The sequence below is a fragment of the Dromiciops gliroides genome, chromosome 2 (assembly GCF_019393635.1).
Source record: "Dromiciops gliroides isolate mDroGli1 chromosome 2, mDroGli1.pri, whole genome shotgun sequence".
NCBI classification, from domain to species: domain Eukaryota; kingdom Metazoa; phylum Chordata; class Mammalia; order Microbiotheria; family Microbiotheriidae; genus Dromiciops; species Dromiciops gliroides.
Window position 1 is genome coordinate 372,930,873 of NC_057862.1, and position 18,126 is coordinate 372,948,998.

General features: G+C 46.7%; 1 protein-coding gene across 3 annotated transcripts in view; it reads right to left on the reverse strand.

Annotated features, from left to right (window-relative positions):
- XKR7 (XK related 7) overlaps positions 1-17,863 on the reverse strand; it is a 35,353-nt gene extending 17,490 nt beyond the window's left edge. For all 3 annotated transcript variants that reach the window (XR_006354747.1, XM_043982674.1, XM_043982673.1), the window contains exons 1-2: positions 17,271-17,863; positions 704-903 (exon numbers count right to left, since the gene is read on the reverse strand). Coding sequence is in view for 2 of the 3 variants with exons in the window: in XM_043982674.1 (XP_043838609.1) it covers positions 704-903; positions 17,271-17,863 (793 nt within the window). In the remaining variant the exon portion in view is untranslated. The remainder of the gene's footprint in view (positions 1-703; positions 904-17,270) is intronic.
- Positions 17,864-18,126: the final 263 nt, after the last annotated feature.

Below are 18,126 nucleotides of genomic sequence, written 5' to 3' on the forward strand. Positions count from 1 at the left end.
ACCAGCCCAGCCAAATGTTGCAGTCCAGCCCCGGGCCGCTTAAGCTGAACCCGACCAGGTGAGTTTGCTGACTGGGCCAGAGGGCTTTGGGAGGGTTAGGACAGAAGCCAAACAGTCTTGATCCCAAGGACAGCCCTGGCAGGCCTAGGGCATGGGCAGGGGAGAAAAAGAATGAGACAGAAAAAGACAAAGGTGTGAACATCCAGGAGCAGGGAGAAGGCCCGTGGCCAGATCTCAGAGGAATGAGGATTGCCAGGGCCTAAGCACCCTGACCTACCCGGGGCTGTTTGGCAACAAAGCACTGTCACCTTTGACGCTAAGGAATCTCCCAAGCCAGGGGATCGTGCCAAGGGGTCCCCCAGAGAAGGACTGGGGAGAATGAAGGAGCTTTGGAGGAGGGGCTGGGAGGGAAGAGGAGTCAGGAGTCAGAAAGGTGAGGGCGTGGTAGGGGATTTGGAAAGGGGGATGGGAAGGATCCCTCTGCTGAGGGATGGGGAGTCAGGAGGCTGAGGGAAATCCAGGGTGAGAGATGGTAGAAAACTGAGGTGGGGGAATGGGGGAGGAGGGGAGAAGACTCCTCCTCAGGGAGGGGCTGGGAACACCCCAGGGGGATGTCCGTAGTAAGAGGAGGTCTTAGGGGCCCAGGTCGGGGTGTGAAGGAGGAAGATGGGGGGAAGGGGGGAGGGAGGCATTAGGCCCTCACCCTGCAGGGCCTCGATGTGTCCCTGGAGGACCATGATGCTGAGCTGTAGCACAAGTTGTGGGGCGCTCTTCAGGAAGGCCTCCAGCAGGCGCAGCATACTGATGTCGGCACTCTCGAACATCATGCGCCAGTAAAAGTGGCGCCTCAGTTGCTCCCCATGCCAGCGGCTCTGCAGACCCAGGTACATGGCCCGGAGGTACCTGGGGAAGATGGGACAGTGGGCAGGTGTGTGTGTATGAGGGTAGGGAGAGGAGGGGAAAGGAGCTTCCTAGGGCTACCAGCCCCCAACCATGCTTAAGGCAGATCGGATTTCCCCCCAGCCGGGTGGAAAGGCAGGGAGGAGGAGATGACTCCCAGTAGACACTGCTCTGGAGGGAGAAATGGGGACCTTAGCAATAACAACTCTCTTTGGTTTACAAAACACTGTTCTCAATACTCCTGGGAGTCAAGGATGAATCCCTGGTTTACTGGAGAGGAAACTGAGTCTCAGAGAGATTAAGAACCTTGCCTTACATCACAGCTAGCATCAGAGTTCGGATTCAAACCCCAGCCCCCTGACTCTAAATCCAGTGTTCTTGCTATCACATCATGAAGACTCTAAGGTTCATCCAGTGCAGGGTTTCTTAACCATTTTTGTGTCATGGACCCCTTTGGCAGTCTTCAGAAGCTTATAAGCTCCTTCTCAGGATAATGTCTGTTGCCTACATTCATCATGGAAGTAAATGCTAAACTGCAGTTAGAAGTTAATGAAAATATGGGGACAGCTAGGAGGCACAGTAGATAAAGCACCAGCCCTGGATTCAGGAGGATCTGAGTTTAAATCTGGCCTCAGACACTTGACACTTGCTAGCTGTGTGACCCTGGACAAGTCACTTAACCCTCATTACCCCACAAAAAAAAAGTTAATGAAAATAAAGATGTTAATTTTTTCCCATCCACGTTCATAGACACCCCCCCCCCCAATCAGTTCACAGACCCCTTAGTACCCTGGGTTAAGAAAGGAAGGAAACAATCCCATATTAAACACTACTATGTGCCAGGTACTTTTTACAAATAATATCCCATTTGATCCTCACAACAACCCTTCAAGGTAGGTACTACTATTATCCCTATTTTACAATTGAGGCAACTGAGGAAGACAAAGGTTAAATGACTTGCCCAGGGTCACACAGCTAGTAAGTGTTTGAAACCAGATTTGAACTCAGGTCTTTCTAACTCCTAACTCCTGACTTCCTAACTTGCCCTCTATCCAATGATCTAGTCCAATCCCCTCAGTCAGGAAACTGAGGCCTAATGACTTGCCTAATGACTTAAACTTCTAGAAGAGCTGGACTAGAATTGACATAAATGAATAAACATAGTAATAAGTCCTATTTCTTTCTTTCTCTTTCTTTCTTTCTTTCTTTTTTGCAGGGCAATGAGGGTTAAGTGACTTGCCCAGGGTCACACAGCTAGCAAGTATCAAGTGCCTGAGGCCAGATTTGAACTCAGGTCCTCCTGAATCCAGGGCCGGTGCTTTATCCACTGTGCCACCTAGCTGCCCCCAATAAGTCCTATTTCTATAGCCCATTATGGTCTACAAAGTTTTTTTTCATTCACATTCCTCTCTCTTCCTTTACCCCTTCTTCTGTTTCCTTAGATGCCCATACTCTCTTCTGGACTCATCCTTTGAGGGTTTTTGTATGGCAAGTATTATCAACCTGTTTTACTGACCAAGAAACTGAGGCCCAGAGAAGTGAACTCCTTTGCTCGAGGTCCCATGGCCAGTGAGGTCACAACCTCCTCTGAGATCTAGTTCAGCTCTCCTGAAGCCAAGCCCAGTGCTCTTTCCATCACAGTGGCCTCCACTCTTTGGCTGGGATCCATGGCCACAGCCCGATGCTGACTCAGAAGAGCATCAGGTTGGGGGATCAGAAGTCGCAGTATAAGCAGGAGCTACTGAGGAAGCTGGGACTGGCCCAGTGTCTGTTGGAGGGAGCCCAGACTCCCTCCCCCACATCCTTCTTCTACAGCTCCCCCACTGCACCCCCCAACTGAGGGTCCCTCAGACCTCACCTTCTGCAGCCATGGGGGCTTCCAGGCCTGCCACCAGGGACCCTGGGACAAGCGGTCATTATTTACAAGAAGCTGTCCCAGTCTGGCGGTCTCTGTCACCCTCCCCTCTTCCCTATTCCCTGCAGCTCCAGGCTCCTACAGGAAGAAGAGCAGCTGGTCTTACTGTGAACAAGGCCTGGGGAGGAGGGAGGGGGTCCCAATGGAAGGCCCAGAGTGCCATCTGTTTGCCTGGCTTCAGTCAGGGTGAGGATCGAAAGAGGGCCTGGGACCAGCTCCCAGACCCACCAGCATCGATCACCGCATGACAAGCAGCCTCTGCCCCCACCCACCTGCTCTGCCTCCTGTCTTCCTTCAAGACAGTTCTAGACACGGCAGAATAATCATAATAATATTAATAATGACTTCCCTTTCTATAACACATTAAGGTTTACAAACCACTCTTCAGAACACCCCAGTGAACTAGGGTAGTGCAAGTCTTATCATCCCCATTTTGCTGAAGAAGAAACTGAGGCCCAGAGAAGTGTCCAAGGTCGTGCAGCAAGTATATAGCAAAACAGATCTGAACCAGAGCTAAAACAAACAAAAGATCCCTCCTCCCCCATTCTCTCTCTCTCTCTCTCTCTCTCTCTCTCTCTCTCTCTCTCTCTCTCTCTCTCTCTCTCTCTCTCTCCCCCCCCTCCCCCCAGCAGGGGATACAAGCTATAGTTGCTCATCTTCCCGGTCTAAACCACTTATCCTCAACTTCCAACCGGACCCCTTCTTCACCAGCCCACCCTCTACAGAAAGAAGCCCCCTCTGCATGATTTCAAGGGAAGAGAGAAATGACTCTCCTCTCCCCCTCACCCCTGCACTGACCAGCTCATCCCACCCAAGAAGAGATGGAGGTGGCTGCCAACGGAGAAAATGAAAGGCTGGAGGAGCCCAGAGTGTGGGGTTTGCTGCACTCCCTGTGTGGGGTTTTGTGGGGGTGTGTGCCATCTGTCTGACTGTCATTCTACATCCATGGGGTCCTCTTGGAATGCAGGGCCTGAGGTTTCTGTAACTAACTCTGAATAGAGCCAGGACACCTTGGACCTTCAGAAAGGAGAAATGGTTCACCTTTTGGGGGGTAGAGCTTTTGAGGGTGGGGCGGGGAGGTAATACAAGTGCTATTGTGCCCATTTCACAAAGCAGGGAGACTGAGATTCAGAGAGATGCCAGTCTTGGCCAAGGTCACAGGCAGTGAATTAAGGGCAGAAATAGCCCGTGGATTATAAATAACCTCCATTTCTGCAGGGATTTCTAGTTTACAAAATGCTTCTGTTAAGCCTGCAAGGGGAAGCAGGGCAAGGATTATAACCCCCTTTTTATAACAGAAGAAACAGGCCCAGAGTTACAGATCCAAAGCTAAACAGAACTGGAACTAAAACCCAGTCCTCCATATTCTCAGTTTGGGCTCTCGCAAATATGTACCATTACATTATATTGCTCTGCTCAACTTCCCTCTTCCTACATTACTCCCCTGGGGGCAGAGGTCTATTAATCTTTGGTGCCTCTTGGCCTCCAGGGGAGGAAGGAGAAACTAAAGCTTTTTAGGATTTTCCAGTTCTTGTTTTTTTTGTTTTTGTTTTGTTTTAGTGAGGCAATTGAGGTTGTGACTTGCCCAAGGTCACACAGTAAGGGTCAAGTGTCTGAGGCTGGATTTGAACTCGGGTCCTCCTGACTCCAGCATCAGTGCTCTATCCACTGTGCCACCTAGCTGCTCCGATCTTTCCAGTTGTTTGCAACTTTCTCCAACACATAATCATAATAGAAAACATCCGTAGACATGGTCATGACAGCTTTGTTTGGGGTTGGGCCAGAGGATGAATTCCCCCAATTCAGAGCAGAGCAAGTGTCCCTGGGATTGAATCTAGAACTCTGGGTGAGGAGTATTTTGGCTGACTTCAGTTGTTCTGGAAACTAAAAAAAAGTTGAAGGGGCATCACCAGACTTGGTGCAGTGGATTGAGCACTGGGCCTGGAGTCAGGAAGACCCAAGTTCAAATCTAGCCTCAGACACTTACTAGCTGTGAGACCCTGGGCAAGTCATTTAACCTCTGTTTGCCTCAGTTTCCTCAAAAATAAAATGAGGACAATAACAGCACCTATCTGGTAGGGTTGTTGTGAGGATCAAATGAGGTAATGATTGTAAAGCACTTAGCACTGTGCCTGGTATATAAGTGCTATATAAATGGTCATTTTTATGATCATGTTTGATGCCCAGCTCCAGTATTTACTACCTGTGTGACCCTGGACAAGTCACTGAAGCTCTCTGAGTCTCAGTAATCCTTTATGAAATGGAGATGTGAATACTTGCATTACCCAGTCCCTAGGGGATGCTGTGAAGAAAGATGTTTTTTTGTTTGTTTTTTTGTGAGGCAATTGGGGTTAAGTGACTTGCCCAGGGTCACATAGCTAGTAAGTGTTAAGTATCTGAGGCCGGATTTGAACTCAGGTCCTCCTGACTCCAGGGCCGGTGCTCTATCCACTGCGCCACCTAGCTGCCCCAAGAAAGATGTTTTAAAACTGAAAAGTGCTATGACAATTTTGGTGAATTTTAGTGGTGATACTGATTTCTCTAGAGACACGAGGAGGAATGTCATGGGCCCCTGGAGCAGGGGCTTGAACCTAGGTCCTTTGGGTCTAAGGCTGCACTTCTTTCCATCTTACCCCATGCCCTCCTATGACAGGCATCTCTCTAATATCATTGAAAGAAGAGGGCAGGACTCAGCTAGGGTACAGAGGGCTCAATGAAGGGGGGACTCAGTGAGCAGATGGAGTCTCAGTGAGAGACTGACTCCACAATCCTGGGTCAGTCTGCCTCCCTATCTATCTTTCTGATCCTGTCTCAACTGTTTGTCTGACCCTGGGTGAGTTTGTCCCCTTCGCACATTCCTACCACCGTTTAATGTTAGGTCAGTCTGTATGCCTGTGCTCAGCTATTCTTCCCTCCACCCCCTTCCAACTGTGGGTCCCTCTGTCTGTTTGGGTGTCTCTCACATCCTTGGTTTCTCCATCTGTCGGTCTCTTGGAGATTCTGCATGTGTCCTTCTCCATGAGTTTTTTTTCCCCTTCCTAACTCATCTGAACAGATTCAGGCTAAAAATTCTTCTCCTAGAAGGTCTTAATTCTCTCTCCAGAAGACACCCTAGCTACTCCTAAACTGTGAAAACATAAGGAGATGATTGTCACAAGCCTATTTTGAAGGCTGTCCCTATTGAATAGATAGGAGTGGGACCCAGTCTTGTGGTTAGTAAAGAATTCAAAACCATGGGTCAAATGAACACCTGCCCCTCAGATCCTGGGTCAGAGATCAGAGGTTGTAGGAGTGAGTTGGAAGGAATCTTGGAGATAATCCAGATTGTTGTTGTTCAGTAATTTTCAGTCAGTCCAACTCCTCATGACCCCATTTGGGGTTTCCTTGGCAAAGATACAGGAGTGGTTTGCCATTTCCTTCTCCAGCTCATTTTACAGAAGAGGAAACCGAGGCAAACAGGGTTAAGTGACTTGCAGAAGTACACACGGTTAGTATGTTTCTGAGGCGACTTGAACTCAGGAAGATGTGCCTTCCTAACTCCAGGCCTGGCACTCTATCTACCTTGACACCTAGCTGCTTGAATCATTGTGGACCTTTAGGCAAATCACCTCTGCTCTCTGGGTCTCAATTTGTTTTGCTCTATAAAATGAAGGGACTAGACTAAATGATCATTAGTTCCCTTCTAGCTGTAACCTAAGTTCTAAGTTTCCTGCAGCCCCACCTCTTCTGCTCTCTGCCTAGGGAAAATCTCCTGGCTTGCTCTCACCTCTGCCTCTAATTGCATCACATTCTAACTGCATCACATTCTAGTCTTCTATGGTTTTATGATTCTTGGTCAGGCTTGGCTATGAAACCTTCTCTCAACACCTCTAAAAAGAAGGTTAAGGAGCAGTTAGGTGTCGCAGTGGATAAAGCACTGGCCCTGAATTCAGAAGGACCTGAGTTCAAATCCAGCCTCAGACACTTGACACTAGCTGTGTGACCCAGGGCAAGTCACTTAACCCTCAATTGCCCTGCAAAAAAAAAAGAAGGTTAGGCTGGTCCTCTCTTCTCCTGGAGTGTGCCGCAACGCCAGTACCCAGAAGGGTGGGTCAGAAGGTCAGTGTCTAAAGCCTACTGCTTCTCTTCCTGGGGAAATAGCCCATAGAATAAGCCCATTCCCCACATCATGACTGTCCTTCAAGAATTCACCTCAAACCTTCCCATTCCTGCTCCCACCAATACCCACCCCCCCACACACCCATGCACACACACATGCCCACACATACGCAGAAGCATTCCCTTGCCTATCTTTAGAAAAGTGCCGTTCTTGAGTCCAAAAGAGTCAGTAAGGGTGAGTTGAAAGTGGGTGAGTAAGAGACTCTCTGGCACATGTGTCCCTCTCAGCTGTTGCTGCTGGCTCTAAGACTTCTTCTTGCTGTGTGAAGACCTCAGGCTTCAACTCAAAGCCTGTGCAAAAGGAGGGATCTTCCAGCCCCTGGTGTAGGAGGCTACAGTCTCCCTCAACTTTAATAACCTAGATTCCTCATTTACCTCCTTACATGGCCACTAGGGTGAGTCTTTCTTGGAGGAGCTCAAATTCCTGATATTGTCAGTAGAATGAGACATCGGTGTCAGCAAATAACTTGCCTATAATCACTTACCTCTTGATTCACTATATGCCCGTCTTGGTAGGTGGGTAGAAAATGGAGCCATAACTAGTAATCTTTGTGCCAGTGACAATCAGCATAAAATATGTTATCAAATCAACTTTTTAAAATCAATTCTTTTTTTTTTAAATTGTAGTGTGTAGGGAACAGGGTAAGGCCATAGAGGAGCTCACTTGGGTATAGCATCTAGTAACTTCTTATTTTCACTAATTACTCGGGGTAGTTAGGTGGTACAGTGGATAAAGCACCAGCCCTGGATTCAGGAGGACCTGAGTTCAAATCCTGCCTCAGACACTTGACCCTTACTATCTGTGTGACCCTAGGCAAGTCACTTAACCCTCACTGCCCCACAAAAAAAGAAAAGTTGTCATTTTCACTAATTACTCTCACTGATGAGTTACTAAACTTAGTTCTCTGTGTTGGAGGGAAACCAGAATTTCAACTGGGAGAGGCACTATACTGTGAAGTAGTATAAAAGCATTGTAGTTGGCACCAGAAGACTTGGGTTTGAGTGTCGCTTTCCTCTTTTACTAGCTATGTGGCATTAGGCAAGTCACAACCTTATCTGAGCCATACTTTCCTTTTCTGTAAAATGGTGGTGAGAATAGAAAGGAGACAATAGAAACTGGTATTTATATTGCAAAAGACTTTGTATACATCCTCTCATTTGATCCTCATGAAAACCCTATGAGTTAAGATACCACAGGAATTGATATTTCCATTTTACAGATGAGAAAACTGAGCCTTATTTATATTATGTGACTTGCCTATCATTGCATAGTTTCTTCCATAGCTGCACGACCACGATTCTCACTCCCAGACTTGCTGCACACTCTCACTCTCAGCCAAGTCTCTTTCCCTGTCTGGGTCTTCATTTCCATCTGTTAACTTCAATTCTACTAGACCAAGCTTGAGAAAGTCAGCTCTATGGGTTTTATTTAAACATCACACACCCCCCTCTTCCCAAAGTAATCAACATGGTACTTGGACACAGCAGGCACTTAATAATATTTTGTGGAATAAAATCAATTTCATAAACATTTACTAAGTGCTTACTATATGCAGGTCCAGTGTTTGGCACTAAGAATACAAAGACCTGACTCTCACGGAGTTTATAGTCTAATAATATGGAAAGAATCATGTGCACAAACTCAAATTGTTCAAGTTTAAAGGAATCCACCCATGTTTAGATGCTTCAATCTGACCCTTTGGAGCTCAGAAAAAATTAGTATGTTGTGGTGAAAAGATCATTGATCTGGGATTCCAGAGATGTGGGTCCTAGTCCCAATTTGTCAGTGAATTGATGTGTGATTCTCTGTAAGTCACTTCACCAACCTGAGCCACCATTTCTCTATCAGAAAATGAAAGAGAACTAATCAAGAAGCATTTGTTAAGCACCTTCTATATACCAGGTGTTGTGCTGTGTACTGGGAATACAAAGAGAAACAAGAAGGCCAACATGGTCTCTAAGGTCCCTACCAACTCTGGCATTCTTTGATTCTATGATCTCAGCAAATCTCAGCATATCTATATATCTATATCTATATCTATCTATTTATTTGGTGAGGCAATTGGGGTTAAGTGACCTGCCCAGGGTCACACAGCTAGTATGTGTCAAGTGTCAGAGGCTGGTTTTGAACTCAGGTCCTCTTGAATGCAGGGCCGGTGCTTTATCCACTGTGCCACCTAGCTGCCCCAATCCCAGCATATTTTGAAAGCTACATCCCTAAGCCTTATCCAGACATCCCCCAACCTCCAAACTCCACTCCTGACTTACCTTACTCCCAACCCTCAGATAGCCCTGGGCTGAAAGTCAGGAAACCCAGGTTCTGGTTCTAGCTCTGCTGTTGACTGTGTCCTTTGCCAATTCATTCCCCCTCTCTTGAACCTCAGTTTCACCATATGCAAAATGAGGGGGTCGATTAGGGGACCTGGGGTGAAGATCTCTTCCAACAAGAGTCTTTTCCCTTGTAGGTTTCAAGTTTCCTTCTAAATAGAGATAATTGGCCTTGGGGTCTGAAGACTCAGGTTCTAGCCCTGGCCCTGCCACTCACTAGCTCTGTGATCATGGTCAAAGCATCATAGTAGGATTATTATTATTATTATTATTATACTATTACATAGACTATTTGCGCTTTACCTATAGTAGAGCCTTCTGAACTTGTATTGATCTGATCAGCCACAATGGGACATACTGCACCTTCACCCCAACATAGTGATGTCATTTTGGTACTCTTCAAGAATGAAGGACAACAACCAATCAAAGTAAGATGAAAAGACTGGTGAATTTGGAGTTAGGGGACCTGGATTCAAACCCTATCTCTGTTACTTAACGCTGTGTCCTTAAGCAAATCATTTGCCCTTTCTGGGTCCAAGTTTCTTCAACTGTAAAATGAAGGGGGTAGGCTAGGGATCTTTAAGATCACATCTAGTCTTGTTTGTTTTTTTGGTTTTTTGCGGGGCAATGAGGGTTAAGTGACTTCCCCAGGGTCACACAGCTAGTAAATGTCAAGTGTCTGAAGCCAAATTTGAACTCAGGTCCTCCTGAATCCATAGCCAGTACTTTATCCACTGTGCCGCCTAGTTGCCCCCACCCCCATTCAGTCTTAAATCTATGATCCATTTCTGGCACTCATTTTCCTCCATTGTAAAAGGGAAATAAATCATGCTTATTCTTCCTGACTCTCAAAGTTGTGGAGAAAATATTACAAAGCTTTCTCTGAAGGTAGACTCTGTACTTTTCTGCTTCCCCTTTTTCTCCCTTCATCTTTCTTAGTCTTTGCTTTCTTACTACCCCCACCAGAAGAGTCACAGTGCAAAGCAGGGAGGGAGGTATCCTGAGGAGTGGATGTGAGAATCTGGAGGCTCAATAGAAAGAAGAGCTTTCCAACACTCCCAGCAGATCCCAGTATTAGACCTGGATGCTTTGGTAAGTGGTAATTCCAAATGCTCTTGATTGGAAATGAGCTTTGGTTTGAACACCAGTGTTCAAACTGAAGCTGGATGGCCGATCCTCGAGGAAGCTGGGAAGGGATCCCTACAGGGGGTGGGAGTTTGAACTAGAGATCTTTTAGGTCCCTTCTGACTGGTGAGGAAGACTGTGCCAGGATTCTAAGAATCTGCCTGACCAATCTATTGACCTTAGCTTCTTTCCCAGACAAGAAACTGTCTCATTAGAAATTCCTCACTCCCTAGTTTCATTCTCTTTCCTTTAGCAATCTTGCTGTCCAGCTGAGTACTTAGGCTCTCCACCCCCACTACCCCACTGAGGAACTAGCATTTTGTCCTTAATATGGTCAAGGGCTAGGTGGCACAGTAGATACAGCACCCAGCCTCGAGTCAGGAAGACTCATATTCATAAGTCAAATCTGGCCTCAGGCACTTATTATCTGTGTGACCCTGGACAAGTCACTTAGCCCTGTTTGCCTCAGTTTCCTTATCTGTAAATGAAGGAAAATGGCAAACTTCTCCAGTATCTTTACCAAGAAAACCCCAAATGGGGTCACAAAGAGTTGGACATGACTGAAAAGCAACTCAACAACAAAGGACATCAAGATTACCACTCTTTCACCCTACCACTGTCTATCCAAGATTCCCCTCTTGCTGTGTGACTTGCCCACAGTCACTCATCTGGTTAATGGCACAGTTGGGACTAGAATACAGTTCTTCTAAGCTGACTAGAATTCTTTTCATTGCATTATAGGACCATGGGATTTGGAGCTCAAGGAAACTTGGAGATTATAAACCTTAGAGTCTAACACTCTCCTTTTTATAGAAGAGAAAACTGATGTCCAGGGAAGTAAAGGGTCTTTCCTAGGGTCCCAAAGATATTAAGAGGCAGAGCTGGTGGGGCAGCGAGGTGGTGCAGTGATAAAACACTAGCCCTGGGTTCAGGAGGACCTGAGTTCAAATCTGGCCTCAGACACTTGACACTTGCTAGCTGTGTGACCCTGGACAAGTCACTTAACCCCAGTTGCCTCACACACACACATACAAAAGAGGCAGAGCTGGGATGTGAATCCAGATTTGCTGGCTCAAAATCCAGTCTTTCTTCCTTTAACAAAATTTCTGCTCATGATCTTGGGAGGTCTCAGAAATTACTAGAAAGAGTCCAAGGATCTAGAGGTCCTTGATAGAATTTATCACCAAATCCCTTCTTGCTAATGGGCTTAGTAAATTATACTTATCAGGTTAACAGTCCACTCAGGAGAAAGCTGGAGATTAGCAAAAGATAAATCCTGAGCAAGAAGCCCTTCTGTCCTAAAGGTCAGGTGTAGAGTTACAGGCTTAATTGGCTTTACATTCCCCAGAGTGGAGGCAGAAGAGAGACTCATAGACTGAGCATATGGACCCCTGGGTCCACTTTCCAGCTCCAGCCTCATGCTATCCTATCAGCCAGGGAGAGAAGGAACCCCGGGAAGCCCTGAGTGAAGGGAGGCTGCCATTGGGGAAGGGAGGTAGCCTTCATTCAAGAATACTTTGAAATTTCCAGAGAATGGTTTCTCAAGGGCACAAAATGTCTTCCAGTTAGAGATCATCTAGTCTGACAACCTCATTATCCAGACAAGGAAACCAAAACCTGGTGAGGGGAAGGTGATTGTCCAAAATCATACAGCAATGAATGACGACTTTGGAGTTAGGAGACGTGAGTTCAAATATTGTTTTGCCACTTGCTATCAAAGTAACCTTGGTAAATAAGTCTCTTTTCCTCTCCTGGTCTCAGCTTATTCCTCTATAAAACAAGGTGGTTATACCAGATGGTCTCCAAGAGCCTTCCTTCCCAGCTTTGAATGTCATAATTTTTATTTTTGTTTGCGGGGCTATGAGGGTTAAGTGACTTGTCCAGGGTCACACAGCTAGTAAGTGTCAAGTGTCTGAGGCCACATTTGAACTCAGGTCCTCCTGGATCCAGGGCTGGTGCTTTATCCACTGTGCCACCTAGCTGTCCCCAAGTTTCATAATTTTTTTTTTTGGTGAGGCAGTTGGGGTTACGTGACTTGCCCAGAGTCACACAGCTAGTACGTGTTAAGTGTCTGAGGCTGGATTTGAACTCAGGTTCTTCTGAATCCAGGGTCTATGCTTTATCCACTGCACCACCTAGCTGCCCCGAGTTTCATAATTTTAACATCCTAAGTCAGTGGTAGGACAGTGTGACTTTTAATTATGTAAAAAGTATGGGCCAGGAGATCCTCCTAGTTCTCCACAGCAACCCTGACCAAGTCATTTGGGGGGATTTTCCAGCCAGAAAATCCTGATAACAGCAACAATAATAACTTACATCTCTATAGGCTTACAAAGCATTGTCTCTGCAACAACCCAGTTAGTGTACTTGGTATAGTCAGTTTGGGGCAATGGAAAGAGCAAAGAGTTTAGAGTCAGAAAGCATGATTTCCATTTCCATCTCTGCTAATTGCTACACGAATAACCTTCTTACTTAACTTTGCTAAATCTCAGTTTCCTCATCTGAAAAAAAAGTTAAATTAGATTATTTCTATGATGCCTTCCAGCTCCAGATTCTCTGATCCTATTTGACAGATGAAGGAACTGAGGTTCAGAGGTAAAAATGACTTGACTAAAGTAAGAAAAGTAACCATTTTGGTCCGTATAATTCCACATAAAAATACTCCACTCTCACCCCACCACTCCAGTAGCAATTCAATTACTTGCTCAGGATTTTTGTTCATTTAGTTACATACACAGACTGGTACTGCCTTGTATAGCCCAAAGAATTCAGGTTTGCCCAACTGGGAAGGAAATCAGGAGTAAGGTGGAAGAATGTAAGGATGGAGGGGAAGATAGACTGCTCAGTTGTCTCACCCTGGAACTAGTATACACTGCCTGAAGTTGGTCATAGAATTCCAGAACTGAAAGGAGACCTCAGCTTGGTACAGGGGAAAGACTGCTGGAGGATACTGACTTTGGAGTCAGAGGTAAGGGCTTGAATCCTTCTACTTACTACCTGTATGACCTCTACCAAGTCACTTCATCTCTGAGGCCCTTGGGATCCTTAACTATAAAATGAGGTGTATGGGGGCAGCTAGGTGGCGCAGTGGATAAAGCACCAGCCTTGGATTCAGGAGGACCTGAGTTCAAATCTGCCCTCAGACACTTGACACTTACTAGTTGTGTGACCCTGGGCAAGTCACTTAACCCTCATTGCCCCGCAAAAAAAATGAGGAGTATGGACTAGATGGCTTGGAAGATCCTTGCCAGCTCTAAAGTTATATTTATGAAGTCCAGCCTCCTCATTTTTAGAGAAGGAAATTGAGTCTTACAAAGATGGGAGGTAACTTATCCAAAGTCCAATTAGTGGTATGCTAAGAGTAGAACCCAAGCCTCCTGACTTCTAGCTCCCACTCAGGAGCAAGAACTTCTAGGTTATGTTATTCAGGGCCTGTACTATCTTACCTCCCTCTCAACTCCTTCCCCCCCAAAACAACCCAATCCCTGACTTCCATCTACTTTCTTAGAATCAGTCATTGAATCCTAGCATGTTAGAACTTAAGGGTCCTTGGGGCAGCTAGGTAGCACAGTGAATAGAGCACCGGCCCTGGAGTCAGGAGTACCTGTGCTCAAATCCGGCCTCAGACACTTAACACTTACTAGCTGTGTGACCCTGGGCAAGTCACTTAACCCCAATTGCCTCACTAAAAAAAAACTAAAAAAAAAAAGAACTTAAGGGTCCTTAGAAGATAGGACACAGAATGTGTCTGGAAGAACATAGAAGTCTGAACTAAGCATGAGCTATAAAGTATCAGATCTTGAAAAGACCTAAGAGATCCAGTACAACTTCTTCATTTTATTGAAGAGATTGTGGCCCAGAGAAAGAAATGCCTGGTCCTTACTGCTGGTTCTTCTGGAACTCATCCTGGTTCTGCCACCAGAGTGGCTATCTCCAGTCCCATCCAATGCTGCTGCTACCTTCTACAGAATCTTTCCCAATCCCACCAATTCTTAGTGTTCTCTCCCTCTTGAAATTACTTTGTATTGCATGTTCTCACCTGTACATGTATTGTATGCCCCCCCCTCAAGTAGAAGGTAAGTTCATTGAGGGGAGAGGATGATTTTTTCCCTTTGTATCCCCACTGCCTAGTGTAGAGTAGGTGCTTAATAACTGTTAATTTATTTCCACCCCTTTTTGAGGACGGTTCTTGGCTGGTCAAAGAAAGCAGAGAGGTGGCTCATTGTAAGGAGAATCTGAAGGGGGAGGAAGGGGTATGGTTTGAGGCTGCTAGTGAGTAAAGGCCAGTTATATAGGACTTAGGCTGATCATAGAAGGAACTGAGCTTTGGCTACCAAGAATAGGAAGTTACCATTTCAGTAACTAAAAATATCTCTCCCCCATCTGTCCACTCAGTCAAGGGAAAGATAAATGTAGATTGGTTCCTGGATATAGACTTGATTATTTTTATGTGTCAGGCTAATAATACTACTACTACTACTACTACTAATAATGCTTTGAATGGATAGTGATTTTCCCCAGGGCAGTATGAGGGAGAGCAAGTTCATCATCTTGCTGGTGACTGGCTCTATTACAGATGGAGAAAACTGAGGCTTAGAGAGGCATGGTTACACAACCAGAATGATACAAGGAGTAGGTAACTGGAACAAAAACCAGAAGCCCTGACCCCAAAGTCCAGTGCTCTATCTTCCAAGCCAAGTAGATAGAGAATGATCATGATGATGACAACAGCAATGATGATGGTGGTGGTGGTGATAATGACATACTAATATTTTGCTTTCGTATGGTGCTTTATACTTTTCAAGGCACTTTCCCATCCATTATCTCATTTTATCTTTACAAGAGCTCTCTGATGTATGAAGAGTAAATATTAGCTCTGTTTCACAGATTAGGAAGCTAAGCCAAAGAAAGAGGTCTAGTCCATAATCATAGTTATTAATGGAGACAGCACTAATAAAGAACACAGGCCTCCTGACTTATTTAGTGCTTCTTTCAGTAGAATGGTCTACATTTCCCCTTCCCCAAGCAATGTCAATACAGAGGCACTTAGGGCTGCCTGACTCATCCCAACAAGAGAGGAGCTTACTCTACTAAGAGGCCTACATGGATTAAATAGGGGCTGGGGGAGATACATTCATCATTAGAGATTCATTCTTTTGAATGAAGATATCTTACAGGATTTTTCTGCTCTTGATCCTACTAAAGTGAGGTTCTCTCTCAATGTGGTTTCCCATTACCTTTGTTGGGGGAACATTCTTTTAGATCCAACTCAGCTCAAAGGGCTCCCAATCACAGGGAAGGAAGAGAATTAGAATAAGTTGGAATGGACTGGAACAAATCTGTGAAAAAACTTCAAGGTCTCCCCTCCTATGGAATTTAAACCAAACTTTTTCTTTTTCTCTTATGGGCTCTGAGAGATGGAAAGTCTGGTTCCCAAATTCCCATTGAGATGGGGTGGAAGGATCATTGCCCCAAATCTAGTCCTAATCACAGAATAAAAGCTACTCAGAATACAGAATGCCCGAGCTAAAGGGACCTTAGAATTTAGAATATTAGATTTGGAAGAGACCTTAGAGATAAATCTAGTTTAGCCTCTTTGCTTTGCATGTGGGAAAAGTAAGGCACAGAATGGGGAAGGGATTTGCAAAAGACCTCACAGTTTGGAAATAGCAAAGTCAGTTTTCAAACCAAAGTCTTCTGACTCTATAGTTCCATATAGCACTACAGGGTATGGGAACCCTGAAAAAGCAGCTCAGCACAGGGGGAAAGAATATAGTTGGAGCACTCTCAAAGACTGCAAAGCCTTCCTGAAACAGTGAAAGAAGTTCTTGGGCTGACTTTCCTTTCCTAGGATCCCCTTTCCTGGGATTTAAGATAGGGAGAAAAAGGGAGGGAAAAACCTAGGTAACAGAATGGAGATGTTGATTGATTAATAAGTGCTAGTAAGTTATTGACTGTTGGTTGTAGACCTACAGATCTTTTAAACTAAGACTCATTCCCAATGCTCTCCAGACCAGGAAGTGGGGGGTGGGGCAGAGGGGATGAAGGGAACTAAAGAAATGGCAAGTTCTGCTGCCTCCCACCACCTCCCCTTTCAAAGCTTCCCCCTTCCAAATGCTTTTTCATCATCCCTAAGTCCTCCCCCTATTTCTCTCTTCACATCATAAGGACAAAAATTTCCAGACAGCATGATATTGTTAAAAAGACAATGACCTTAGAATTAGAAGATTTGGGCTCAAGTCCCATCACGTATTATTTGTGTGACCTTAGACCATTCACTTAATCCCTATAAAACTCAATTTCCCTCTCTTTAAAATGAGGGGGTTAGATTAGATTATTTTTGCAAAAAGTCTCTTTCAGCTCTGACATTCAATTAGGCTATGAAAGAGCCTTTTACTTGGAATCATGATTCTAGCCCTGGTTCTGTTGGACTTGCTCTGTGACTTTGGGCAAGTCACTTATCCTTTCTGAGCCTTAATTTCCTCCTAATTTCAACAAGAGGGCTTGGCTGGATGGCCTCTAGGTTCTAAATTGATCCTCCCAGCTTTGACATTCTGTGATTCTCTCACCCCCGCCCCCCATCTTATACTGCCCCATGCAGGCAGGGCCAGAGGGGAGACCCCCGGGAGGTGAGGGAGAGGAGAGAGGACAGGGTGGGGCTGGGAAATATGGGGAAGGAGATGAATATGTCCAGTCCCTCCCCGCCCTCCCCCAACCATTTTTTCTTGTCTCCATCCTCCCCTCCCAGACCTTTTACCCTCCCTTCCCCCAATCCCATCCCATTCCATCCCATCCCATCCCATCCTATCCCATCTCATCCCGTAAAACCTTCTTATTTTCCTACCTCCAGACCTGACCGAGCTGCAGGACGTGAACTAACGACTGCAGGAGCCAGACGCAGAGGCGGCAGCAGCGGCGGTGGGGCCGCCGGGCGCCAGATAGAGCGGGAGGGGCGGGCACGGCAGGACCCGGGCCGGGACCGCTGTCCTTCGTGCTGAAGGCGGCGCTGGCGCTGACGCTAGCGCTGGTGCTGTCCTTGGTGCTGAAGGCGGTCGCGGCTGCACCTGGCCCAGCTCCGGCGGACGAGTAGTCATAGACGAACCATCGGAAGCTGAGCAGCTGCACCACGAGGGAGGGCAGCAACGCGAAAAGCAGCGTGAGGCCGAACCAGATGTGCCGGCCCTGGAGGTAATAGTCAGCCGCCAGCCACAGGTCGGTGGCCCCGTCGGAGAAGAAGACTAGCAGCGCGCACAGCGCCCAGCAACAGTCCCACAGGCTGTAGCGGGGCCGCCGTCCCCCCACCAAGAGCAGCCCCGCCCCAGCCCCAGCCCCAGTCCCCAGAGCCCCCGGAGGCCCCGAGCCGGCCCGGGCCCCGCCGGCCGCCCCCTCCGGGCCCGGGCCGGCCGCGGCGGCGCCTCCATCCGACTTCGCGGCCATGTTGGCGGAGGAGGAGGCGGGGAGAGACTTCCGGGCGGCCGCGTGGGGGGAAGCGTGGGGGGAGGGGGCGGGGGCAGGGGGTGGTGGTGGTTGAGAGGAGGTTCTTGCTGGTGGCTCCTCTCTTCTTCCTCTTCCTCTTCCTCCTCCTGCTCTCCTGCTCCTCCTCCTCTCCTCCTCAAACGCTCTCCTCCTCCTCCCTCCTCTTCCTCCTCTTTCTATTATTCTGCCTCCCCTTCCTTCTCCTTCCTCCTCCCCTCTTCAAT